General features: G+C 41.4%; 1 protein-coding gene across 4 annotated transcripts in view; it reads right to left on the bottom strand.

Annotated features, from left to right (window-relative positions):
* LOC138642976 (RNA-binding protein 12B-B-like) overlaps positions 1 to 12,692 on the bottom strand; it is a 61,876-nt gene that overhangs the window by 30,137 nt on the left and 19,047 nt on the right. For 2 of the 4 annotated variants that reach the window (XM_069731630.1, XM_069731631.1), the window contains exon 3: positions 10,233 to 12,195. In XM_069731630.1, coding sequence (XP_069587731.1) covers positions 10,253 to 12,172 — 1,920 coding nt within the window. In that variant the 5' untranslated portion in view covers positions 12,173 to 12,195 and the 3' untranslated portion in view covers positions 10,233 to 10,252. Of the gene's footprint in view, positions 1 to 2,389; positions 2,606 to 10,232; positions 12,196 to 12,692 lie in introns of those variants that run through there. The other 2 variants (XM_069731627.1, XM_069731628.1) reach the window with 2 other exon arrangements.

Below are 12,692 nucleotides of genomic sequence, written 5' to 3'. Positions count from 1 at the left end.
TACAATCTAGCACAAACAGCATAGTAGTGATCAGGGTGGTTCAGATATCCAAACAGATTTTTATTCACTTATTACCAGCAAGATTTCTAAACTAGTATTTCCTAGAGGGCTGTGTGGGAATATATATTGCCACACAAGTAAATGAAATAGAAATGACGAGCAGCTACTTAAAAAGGTGTTAATGAAAAAAAACACAAAAAAAAACACACAAAAAAACGTCATCATACATAAAAAAAAAAATATATATATATATATATATATATATATATATATATATATAAAATCAGTTCAACACCTGTGTAGCTCTTGAGCTTGTATCATACACCCCCTGCATACTAGTACATGGTGCACTAGTGGATAATTATAACTAGGGCACCAACCTTATTTTCTTCAAACAAGCCCCCACTCACCAAAGGCGGCAAAATCGTAAAGTACCCAAACCTAATTATCTCTGTTTATCTTGTTTTGTGTGATCAATTCAAGTCAAAATATGGTTTGCCAAATAAGGGATATAAGGAAATAAACAGATTCAGACTAAAGTAAGCCTTTACTGGGCTCGGTAACACTTGTTTCAATTTATTACAACAGCTGCAAACCAAGATACTGGTATGTGCCACAGCACATATATAGTTTATGTAATGTTACAGTTTTTGTCTGTGGACGTGACTTAGTCCGTGATTTACACTTACCTTTGTTCCACTACATCAGACATCCATTTATCAGCAACAGACCGTATCCGAATAGGATGATACACTTACCTGCCATCTGCTCTATCGGTTTCTTCATAGATGGACTGCAACTTTGGATAACAGGTGACCAAGAGCAGGAGGTCTGCAAAGTCCAGGAACATTGGTCCCCTGCAGGTGTCACAATAAAACATGAGGTATGTACAAACCAGTGGGCCTAGGCGAAGGATCATTTCCAGTCTCGGGTGGTATTGAATTTCTACCTCTTGCAAGCAGTAACCAGACATCTGTTAAGGCGCATAAACTTATGGTCCAGCGTTGAAATCTCAGGAGTTTGACGTTCCCCATCTGCTTCTAGAATGCTGCATGTTCACCACAGTAGAACCCAGTGCCCTCACCATTGTCCTGGCAGGCACTATTATGGTCTACTGTAATGTTAAAGGTTCTGGCACTGCATCGTGGTTTCTGGTTATGGTAGACATAACACAGATGTTAAAAGCCCAATAAGTCTCAACTTTGCTCGGGCTCATTGATAAGGCAGACATCCCGTAGAGGGAGTAAAGACTCTGGCTCCGATTCTAGATAGGTGTTTTTTATGTTCGTCTTGATGAGGCAGTGTGTTACGAGTAGAGAAGAGAGAATTTGATTGGGTCAGGACTTATTCGGCAAGCTATAGCGCTTGCTGAATAAGCTGCGGAGGGAACCCGGCTTCCTGGATCGCTCTGGCTGATCAGCTGTTCGGCTCCGCAGCTGCATGTGTTGCGGCTGTGTCAGTCACGACACACGCACGGAGAGCCTGTGTTGGGCTTTCCATGCTGTGACACATGCAGCTGCGGAGCCAAACAGCTGATCAGCCAGAGCAATCCAGGAAGCCGGGTTCCCTCTGCAGCTTTTTCGGTAAGTGATATAGCTTGTCAAATAAGCCTTGACCAGATCAAATTCGCTCATTTCTAGTTACGAGTCAGACAATGATTTTTTTTTTTTTTATTAAGGCCGGGGTAACACATGCAAGTGCAATGTGAGAAACTTGCGCGAGTATCACACATCAATACCCGGCACTACCGCCGGCACTCGGGACCGCAGCGTGCGGCTACAAGTATTTCTATGCAGCTGAACGCTCCTGTCCAGTGTGCCGGGTATTGATGCGAGACTCGCGTGAGTTTCTTACATTGTACACGCAAGTGTGACTCCGGCCTAAGAGTCGAACACCTCTTAATAAATCCGGAGCATCTGAAAAGTAGTGTGCATCTCCCTGCGTCCTCCCCACAAATCTTATTACAGATTGTGACTGGAGTAAGACTTGTGGTGAGGCACATGACGAAATAAATGAGCAATGGCATCACAACTCCATTCTACCTGTTTTGGCAAAATAGGGAGATACCGGCTTGCAAATGCCAAAACAAACACAAACATTTTAAGACCAGTATTTTATGCCAGATTTTTGGCAAAAACACTGAAGAATCAGAGTCATTGTGAGCTAATGTATTACAAAGTTAAAAACCCATGAAGACAATGATTCTTGGGTAGAACTCTATAATACAGCAGATAGACAGCTTGATATTTGGAGACCTCGGAGAGGCCATTTGGTCATGTGCCTTTACATTAAAACTGGCCTCAGAAATTACAAAATATAAAAGAACTGAACTGTGCTGTCACTACAGTTCCAACAAACAATGCAGAAGCCAAAAGAAAACTGCTTATGGTAAAGGAGAATAGTTTTTAATATGCAGATTTTCAAACAGAAAGTAAACCATTAAAATAAACGGTGCATCACGATGAATGGCTGCATGTCTTTTCAGCATAGGATCCCACGCTGGTCCCATCATTTCTAGACATCCCGGATCAGCAACATCAGCTAGCGGAGCATCAGGTGTAAGTCCAGACCACATCCATTACAGGGTTCGAGTCCGCCGGCTGTCCTATGACAAATCCAATACATCAGAATTTGTTGTTTTTGTTGTTGCTGGCATCAGGGCTTTTGACCTTGGTGCCTGGCAGTGGTTTTCATATCCTATACACTAATAATCCATGTGAACTAAACTAGCCTGGGTTAAAGGGAACCTGTCACCTGAATTTGGCGGGACTGGTTTTGGGTCATATGGGCGGAGTTTTCGGGTGTTTGATTCACCCTTTCCTTACCCGCTGGCTGCAATATTGGATTGAAGTTCATTCTCTGTCCTCCATAGTGCACGCCTGCGCAAGGCAAGATTGCCTTCTGCAGGCATGTATTACGGAGGACAGAGAATGAACTTCAATCCAATATTGCGGCCACCATGCAGCCAGCGGGTATGGAAAGGGTGAATCAAACACCCGAAAACTCCGCCCATATGACCCAAAACCATTCCCGCCAAATTCAGGCGACAGGTTCCCTTTAATCACAGGGTGATGTTGCTTGGTGTTCCAGCATTAGTAACAGCAGGGAATATGACTGAGCAACCCTACTTACAGCCGTGCTTCTAGTGACGATTGGCCAATTTTGTTGCAGAAGTTCCTGCAACTGAAAATCTGTTCCATTCACCTAAATGAGCAGAGGAACCACAGGAAGAGGAGTGCAACAGATTTCCAGTTGTGAAAATTTCTGCAACAAAATCTGCAGTGTGTGAATTTGCCCTTAATTTCTAGGGTTGTACAGGCTTACGAAAAAAATGGCTGCATTCTTCCAGAAACTGCACCACATCTATCCATATACAGTATTGCAGCTTAGCTACATTAGACGGGGTGCCCACGATCCGAAACTGGCAGCGCTTTGGACGCAGCGCATGTTTGCTGCATCCAAAGCAGTGCCGTCTATTGAATGCAGGTGAAGCCGCATGTGTTCACTGAACCGTGCGGATTCACCCCGTCCAATACATTCTATGGGTGCTATTTATTTATCGTGCAGAGACTGGCATCTCCACAAGAGAAATAGGCATGCTGCGGTCTGAAAAGACGCGCCACATGTTCATCTCCCCAGGTGAGCCGCGGGCGTCTCTGGACGCATAGTCCACTATGCTGTAAGAGCTGGATGCTGCGGTTTGGACGCTGTACAAGTATACAGCATCCAACAAGCAGCATTTACTGATCATGGGCACATACCCTTAATGTCATACCACAAACAACTGCTGGATATTAGTGGGACTTATTTTTCTTTAAAGAATAAAACAGCCATGCTTTCATAATTCTCCACAATCTCTATCAACATTGACAAACATACTTAATACACCCAAGAAGTAAATTTTCCTCCAGGAATCTTGGCTGCCCCTTCAATCATTATTAAGTGGATCAGTATCAGCTGGGTAAGTATTTTCCTGTAATTACTGCTGTTTCTTCATTATCTGAGCGCTCTCTGCTGGGTCAGTAACAAACGGTTTAAAAAAAATCTCATACATTTATGGTATATGAACAAGAAATGTGGTAAAAGTATAGTAGATTTGGGTTCCACCAATGCCCACACCGCTCTCTATAAGGGGGCTGCGAAGCTGTGGAATTGGTCTGAATTCACATTTTTTTGTAGAAATTCAGACCACCTCTCCACGAAGCACACTACTCTCAAGAAACATGTCATACCCATTGGTAGGATCCATTTCTACTATGCAATTAAGGCATATCATTTCGATATGTCATAAATGTATGACATGGGAAAACCCCTTTAAGTGCTTCTTCAAATGTTTGTGTGTGGATGAGATTTGGGCAAGTTCTCATCCACTTTGCTAGTAGTGCAGTACGATGTGGATTTTTCACCAGGATCTATAGTATATCTACCCTTTCTAAACATATCCTAAATAGTAAAGTTGTTCATCCACTAATTTTGTAGTATGTGCATTTGGGTTTTTGGCTACAATATTTGGAAAGTGCCATTGAACAAGGGAAGGGCCAACCTTTTTGCAGCCATATCATACTATTTTGTATCTGTTACTGTCTGTAGCGTTGCCCCCTTCCATCTTGCTCAGTAAAAACAGATGGGTGGCAATGTGAATAAAGAAAACTACAGAGAGGTTTGTAGTCTATTACGAAGGAAATATGCCATAGTTCTCCATAAAAGCAGTGGGAAACAAAAGCAATGTAGAGAACACTTTTCAGAGTAGGTTATGATTTCATTTTTGTGGCCAAGGCAGCCCTTCCCTGTAAGCTATGAAGGCATTAGCATTATATGTGCTTTATAGTATTTACTAACTTCTCTAGGCTGTATCAAAACAGCTGTTAAATTATGTGAGCATGTAAATAAAATGGAAAGCAACTCTAAAAAAAGGTAGAACATGTGCGAACATTCATCGGGTTTTTCAAGCCCAAATTTTCAAAAAGATACTCACACACAACGCTCCTCGAGAAACTCCAAAGTTCAGCACATCCTTGTCCTCAGCAGCACAAGCCAGCGTATGAGATACCAGCAGGTCACGGTCTTCATCCAGTGTCCTTAGAAATCCTCCTCATCAATCACTCCTTTCCCCATCATCACGTGGAGCTGGTCTTTCATTGTACACAGAAGATTTCCGCCTTTTTCCCTCCCTATCTCACCCACCCTTACCACTCACTGTGAAAGGTTTTGTTTTGCTTATAAATGAAAAAAAATAAATAGAGGTGTAACCCATGGCATCACGATGCTGCTATCTGGCTGGTACTGGCAACAGGTCACTTCCCCTCCGAATAGGTTTTTTTTTTTTGCTTGATCTACAAAGTGCCTGTTTTTACAAACAGTGACCATAGCCATCTATGAAGAAGGGAATCACCTTTTAAAGGGAAGCTGTCAGCAGGATTGTGCACAGCAACCTACAGACAGTGTCAGGACGGCGCTGTTATACTGATTACAATGATACCTGGTGATGAAATCCGTCTTGTAGTTGTTTAATCTTTATTTTCAGCTTTGAGTTAATGATATGCCCGTGCTCCGGGGCGGCCTGTGGGGGTCTTCATGTGGTGCTCTGCTTAGGTATTCATCAGTATGGCTTCTGACAGGTCACAGTTCCTTCACTGACCTGACCCCTAGATACATGGACATAATGAAAAAACAAAACGCTTCTGCATGGAGGTGCCAGCCGTGGCCTCTGCTCTGCAGCATAATCTCATGTTTACTGTCCTAAGAATAATTGTGGTTGATGCTATTCAGATAATAAAAGAAAAAAAAAAATCAGTTTTTAAAAAGGGCGCCTGCGCAGTAGCAGCTATTGGTGTATACATGTGTTCCAATAGCTGCTACTGCACATGCGGCATCTTGTTGAAGGAAAAAAAACATCTCCTCCAAAATGGCACTTTTTCCCCCCCTATCTGAATAGCAACGACATTTATTATTGGGACATTAAACATGCGATTATGCTACAGGTAGGTGCCGCGGCTATTTTTTTAAATTTTTCCTCCTCTACAGTATGTACAGGTATTCATTCTGCATACTAGGAGGCAGGTCAGTGAGGGATCAGCGACCTGTCAGCAGTCTGCATTATAAATACCTAAGAGCACAATAGCATATCATTAACACAAACCTGAAAATAAAGATTACACATCAACCACAAGACCGAGTTCATCTCCCAAGGTTTCATTGTAATCAGAATAACGGCACCGACCTGACAGTGCACAATCCTGCTGACAGGTTCCTTTTAAAGAAAAATCATTCCACTCCTACCCTCCATCACTCCCACCCCACTTTGCACTTCTCATATATGGTGAGCTCATTTCCCTGCAGTTTAGCCCCTGCTTTTTTTCCTCTTCAACCTTAATTTTCATTACAAGCGCTCATTCTGCATTTTATTCTGCTTTTCCTATTATGCACCAGTACATTACCAGCTAGAGCCAATATCATCTCTATCTGCTGAGAGGACACAGTTATCCTTAGCTTTTTAGCAGAGTATAAAGGAAACAGATAATAAGTATGCAATAAAGTAGTCCGAGTTGGCCTCCAGCACATTACTACAGTGTGATAGGAGCTGTGTGATCATCATCAGTAACTGCGATAGGAGCTTCTGCCCTCTCCCATTCATGAAGTGTATGGTACAATCTATGCAGTTTCACAATACAGGACCAAGATTGTGATCCTCATCTCAAGGGTTACCTTGAGATTACATGACTTAAGGGAAGTATACTAAACAGTAAAATAATGGTAGCTGAATTGTATATATTGGGGACCTAATGAGCGGATGAATAAAAAAAAAAAGTAAAAAAAAAAAAAACCTGGAATGCTACAGAAGTTTGATTACATTAAAACAAAAAAAGAATTTTGTCCGGTAATCTGTATATTTTTTCTAAATACAACGCATTTCATTTTTAACTAGGAGCATGGACCTGCAGGCGTCCTAAGCTCCCGTTTCGGGCATTGTGGAATCACGTTTATATTGCACTGATGCAAAAGGAAAGCTGCACAATCCATGCCATTTACAAGAAAAATCTGCTATACATTGTATATAGATAAAAATAGTAGGTATAGTCCAGTAGTAACACTTTTTTTCTCAGTGCAACTGGAAATATCCTTTACTATTGGGCTATAATATTCACATTCTGGTATCAGAAGCCTCAAGCATCTTGAAAATGAGAAAACTGTATACTAGATATTCACAGTAACTGCTGCCAGACATGGCAAAATAGTACTGCGCTTTATTATCACGTTAGATCTGCTGCATACATAAAAACATGTGAAATGCTCTGGATTTTAAAGGGATTGTTCACAACTCAGACAATCCCCCTCCCCTGGTAAAATAACACTGAGGCTGTGTGCACACGTTGCCGTTTCTTCACTTTTTTTGCGTTTTAAATCCGCAAAAAAAAAAGCATACAATAAGCATCTTATCATTTAGAATGAATTCCGCATGTTTTGTGCACATGATGCATTTTTTTTTTGCGAAAAAAATGCATCGCGGTAAAAGAACGCAGCATGTTCATTAATTTTGCTTTTTTTTTTTTTTTTTTTTGCGGATTTACCACTACAAAATGCATTGGGAAATGTCAGGGGAAAAAACTCATCAAAAACGCATGCAGATTTCTTGCAGAAAATTTCAGGTTTTTCTCAGGAATTTTCTGCGAGAAATCCTGAACGTGTGCACATAGCCTTATACTACACTCCGATGCAGTTTTCTGCAGGTTTCTGTAACCATGTTGGAAAAATCTAACATATCTATGACCGAGGGGATGAAGCATTGTTTATCTTTTTACTCTTCTGCAGAGAAAACAGAGGTTGAAGCTCCTTTTGCAGCCACCTGTCTTAGGTTAAGTTCACATAGGACTTTTTTGCTGCTTTTTTTATGCTAATTTAGGTGCGTTTTTTGTGCGTATTTGGTGCGTTTTTTTTCTTCTTTTTCCAGGCTAATGTCCTTGGATTTTCAGGAGCAAAAACGCAGCAAATAATGATACCTGCGTTTTTGCTGCGTTTTTTTTTTTTTCAAACACCCATTCAAGTCAATGGGTGAAAAAACGCAGCAAAAACGCTGAAAGAAGTGACATGCTCTATGTCAAAAAAACGCAGCAAAACACAAAATACAGATCAAACAAAAAAAAAAAAAAACAATGTGTGTGCATGAGATTTCTGAAATCTCATAGGCTTTGCTGGTGCTGTAAAAAAACAGCTGAAAATTAGCATAAAAAAGCAGCAAAAATACGCAGCAAAAAAGTCCTGTGTGAACTTACCCTTATAGTCAGACAAAATTCTGAAAAGTAGGAGGGCACAAACGTTAAAAATTCTATTTTTCAGCTTTAATTGCAGCAGGATACAAAATATGGAGACTGAGGAAAGGCTAGAACACTATACAATGTGGTCATGCGTATTTGTCAATGTGAGCGGGGTTTCATATAACTACATGAACTGGCTTTGTACTGTAGTTTGTTGCAAAAAAAAGGGCAGTGGGTGAGTTTTACAGATTAAAGGCAACCCATCCCATGTCCCCAAATGCCATTAACCGGCAGGGTAATACCGCTCAAGCTGCATGATCACCACACCAAAAGCCCGGCTACCAGGAGGAAATTCACTTCATTCTCCCAGCAGCCTGTGGCTATCAATGAAGCGTGGCTTCACCGCTCAGTACACAGTGAGCGGTGGCTAATAGGGTTGAGCGAAACGGGTCGGCCAGATTCAGAAGTCGCCAACTTTTGGCAAAGTCGGGTTTCATAAAACCCGACCCCTGTGTGGGGTCGGCCATGAGGTCGACGATCTTCTGATCTGGCATCGGAATTCCGATACCGAGTTCCGATATGTTTAAGATATCGGGAATCAGTATCGGAATCCATATTTAAGTGTAAAGTAAAGAATAAAAATAAAAAATATTGATATACTCACCCTCGGACGCGCCCTGGTTCTAACCGGCAGCCTGCGTTCCTAAAAATGAGCGCCTGAAGGGCCTTCGATGACGTCGCGGCTTGTGATTGGTCGCGTGAGCGGTCACGCGACCAATCATAAGCCGCGACGTCATCTAAGGTCCTTCAGGCGCTAATTCTTAGGAAGGAAGCGTCTGAGGGTGAGTATATTCCTAATAGGTATATACTCACCCTCAGACGCGCCCTGGTTCTAACCCGCAGCCTTCCTTCCTAAGAATCAGCGCCTGAAGGACCTTAGATGACGTCGGGGTTTGTGATTGGTTGCGTGACACCCATGTGACCGCTCACGCAACCAATCACAAGCCGCGACGTCATCGAAGGTCCTTCAGGAGCTCATTCTTAGGAAGGAAGGCTGTCGGTGAGAACCAGGGCGCGTCCGAGGGTAAGTATATCAATATTTTTTATTTTGATTCTTTATTTTACACTTAAATATGGATCCCAGGGCCTGAAGGAGAGTTTCCTCTCCTTCAGACCCTGGGAACCATTAGAAACCCAATGCACTGCATTGGGTTTCGTGTTTTGGCCGACCCCGACTTTTCTATACGATCGGCCGATTTCACTCGACCCGACTTTTGAAAAAGTCGGGTTTCGTGAAACCCGACCCGATCCTATAAAAAGAAAAGTCGCTCAACCCTAGTGGCTAATTACGCTCTGGCACATGTTAACCTCATATCTACAGGTCAATAGCATTTGGGGACTTCACAGGATCCCTTTAGTAACTGAACAATTACAGTAAGACAGGACTTATTCAGGAGAGAAAAAAAAAAAAAAAAACTACAAAAAAGGCCATTTTTAATTTTAGCTAACTTTCCATGTAATAAAGCTCAGAGGTGACACCGGAACTTACACATGTATTTATATACCGCAAACGTTGCTTTATTGTGACTACTAATTTTACGATACAAGACTTATAGGGTAATGCTCACAATCTACTTCAAACTATTAAAGATACAAGGAATGTAAAATAGAAATGGAAAATTATGCAACACATTCTTCGCAAGGGTTCGCGAAAGCTATTTAAATTCTAAGTCCTACCAAAATTACATCAGAAAGGTTATTTTCCAAACTGATACTTTGCTGCTTTAGTAACATGTATAGCTATAGTCTAATCTACAAAAATGTGAAAAAAAAAAAAACGATTAACCCCATTTTGGTGTTAATACTTATTTTGATTTGTACAATGTATTCATTTCTGAAAATAAAAATGAAACAACATTGAAATGAGTGAAAACAGCCCCAGCGTTAGGAAATAGCGAATGGCTATAGGCAAACACTTACCAAGGGAACTGTACCAGAACTCAAATTAAACTGAGGAACACCTGCTTACTGCCCACTTCTTTCTTGTTAAGGGTATTTATGGCAGATACCGCTTCCCCGTAATTTAGCATGCGCACAGTGGCAATGCCTCTCTCAATATTTTTCAGATTGATAGTGCTCACTTTGTAGTCATGGAAAAAGTCAAAAATCTCTTTAGTGGTGACAGTAGGAGGCAAGTTCCGAATGAACAGTAAAGTTACTTCAGCTTTCTTGGTGTTGTCACCTTCGTAGAGATTTTCCTCATCGCCACAGTTGGCTTCATCCAGACAGTCCTCTGTAGAATTGTTCTCTGTAGAATTGTTCTCGGTCAATGTTATTTCCTCTGGTTTCTGTGGCAACTCTGGTTCCTCCGGTTCCTCCTTGGACTCCGGTTCATTATTAGAAGGTGGCACACTTTCCGATTTGGAAGGAATCACTACCTCACTGGACTCCAGCGTTGAAGACTCTCCGTTGGTTTTCACTGGAGCTGGTGGCGTGTTCACGCTGGTGACCATATTAAACGTTAAATCTGAAGTAAAATCAGGCACGTCATCGGCTTCAGTAACCATGGACTCATCTGCTTGATTGGCCTCCTTTAATGCCTTCATTTGTTCCTCACTGATGCGACTTAAGACGATTTTAATCCCCAGATAGGTTTGCTTGTTTTCTTTTTCAGCTTTCGATGCCTCTTTTTCACTTGAAAATTCAACCAACGCTTCCCCAAGCCCAACTCCTTTACTGTCATTTAACAGAGTAACGCTGTCGTCTTGTAGCCTTAGCCGAACAAAGAAATTCTTAACATCAGATTTAGTGATATCAAATGCAAAATTTCGAAGATATAAGAACCTTCGTTCTTGTGGGGAACGACTTGGAGACTTTTTCTTCTTGGAGTGATCTTTGCAGATTCTCATTTTCATTCGCTCGATTAACACGTCCATGTCCTTTTTGGAAATGGGCAATATGGTTAAAGTGTGACCCTTGAAGGTTTCCTTGTCCAAGTTGCGTGCTCGTCTGTAATCTTTTTCTGTTGTGAACATGGCAAAAGCTTCTCTTGTCCTTTTACCTTCTTTGTCAACTAAGAAGGTAATCTGAGAATCCTTCATGTCAAGGTCAAAAAATAACTTCTTGATATCTCTTTTCTCAGCTCTGTAGCTCAAATTAATAATATGCACAAAGTATTCACGTACATAAGGTGACCCTTGTCTAGTTCTTCTTCTCACTCGTGGTGATCTGGATCTAGACCTAGACCTGGATCTAGTTCTGCTCCGTCGTCTTGCATAGCTAGAAAAAGATGGAGGAGAATACCGCCTCGTTTCAAAATGTACGCCGCCATTTTTGTTCCATTCGACCTCATTAGAAAGCTTGAGGGTTACTGCCGAACCACACATGACCATCTGGTGAAGTTTCAGCCCTTCACTGGCATCAGTGCTTCTTCCAAACTTGACAATGGCATTTCCATTCCTTATTCCGTTTATGAATTTCAAAAACAAAACATCTAACACAAGGAGTCCCTTGAAAAACTCTCGTATGTCCACCTTTGTGGCTTTGAGTGGCATGCCATGTATGTAGATATATGAAAATGTTGGCAAATAATTGTTTTCATAACCTCTTGCGCTACCGTCAGGATTATATGGAGCACTTGTTGTCGGCTTTAGACCTATCTGGTATACTTCCAACGCACGTCTCATTTCCTCTTCATTGCTGTATGTTAGACGGACACATGAACCCTTAAGAAGATGGCACGACATGCTCAAGGCTTGACGGGCATCTTCATATGTTGCAAATACAATATAAGCCTCACCGTACTTTCCACCAGTGATATACACACCACCTCTGGGAATATTCAATCCACCAAAGAACTGTCGAATATCAAAGGAATCTGCCACGGCAGGAAGACCCTGCAGCCGGACGACTAGCGACATTTTCAGGTCAAAAGCAATTATACCTGCAGATAGGAAAAACAGTATATAAAAGTTTGTAATTATTCTGCAAAATGGACATGTGGCACTAATACAAGCCAATTTTTAACTGAGATTTAGGCATACATAGCACATGCATATGGCGGAAGAGATATTACTTATTTACTACCAACAGCCTTGCTTATCTTTATACATAAAAAGAGAAGTTAGCTCACCCAGTCAGAGGCTCTGAATCATCTGTGCCGCAGGATAATCAATGAAAAAGTGAAGAAATGTTCCAGCGCCAGGATCTTCTAAAACCTGACAAGTTTATTAGGTAAATATAAAACATAGGACCATCATGTCACAACCCCACAGGGAATTTTACTGTAGAAAATGTGTTTTAGTCTGTCTTTAATCATGGAATAGTTAGAGAAGACAAGTTGGAATATTAGGTCATATTCTGTCAGGACCACATGGTCGACCAAACTAATAAAAAACCATCATATAGACAAAAATATAAATGAAAACTATTAAAAACAAG

Source organism: Ranitomeya imitator, chromosome 6 (assembly GCF_032444005.1).
Source record: "Ranitomeya imitator isolate aRanImi1 chromosome 6, aRanImi1.pri, whole genome shotgun sequence".
Taxonomy (NCBI): Eukaryota; Metazoa; Chordata; class Amphibia; order Anura; family Dendrobatidae; genus Ranitomeya; species Ranitomeya imitator.
The sequence above is the reverse complement of the archived record's forward strand: the minus strand, read 5'-3'. Positions and strand labels throughout refer to the sequence as shown.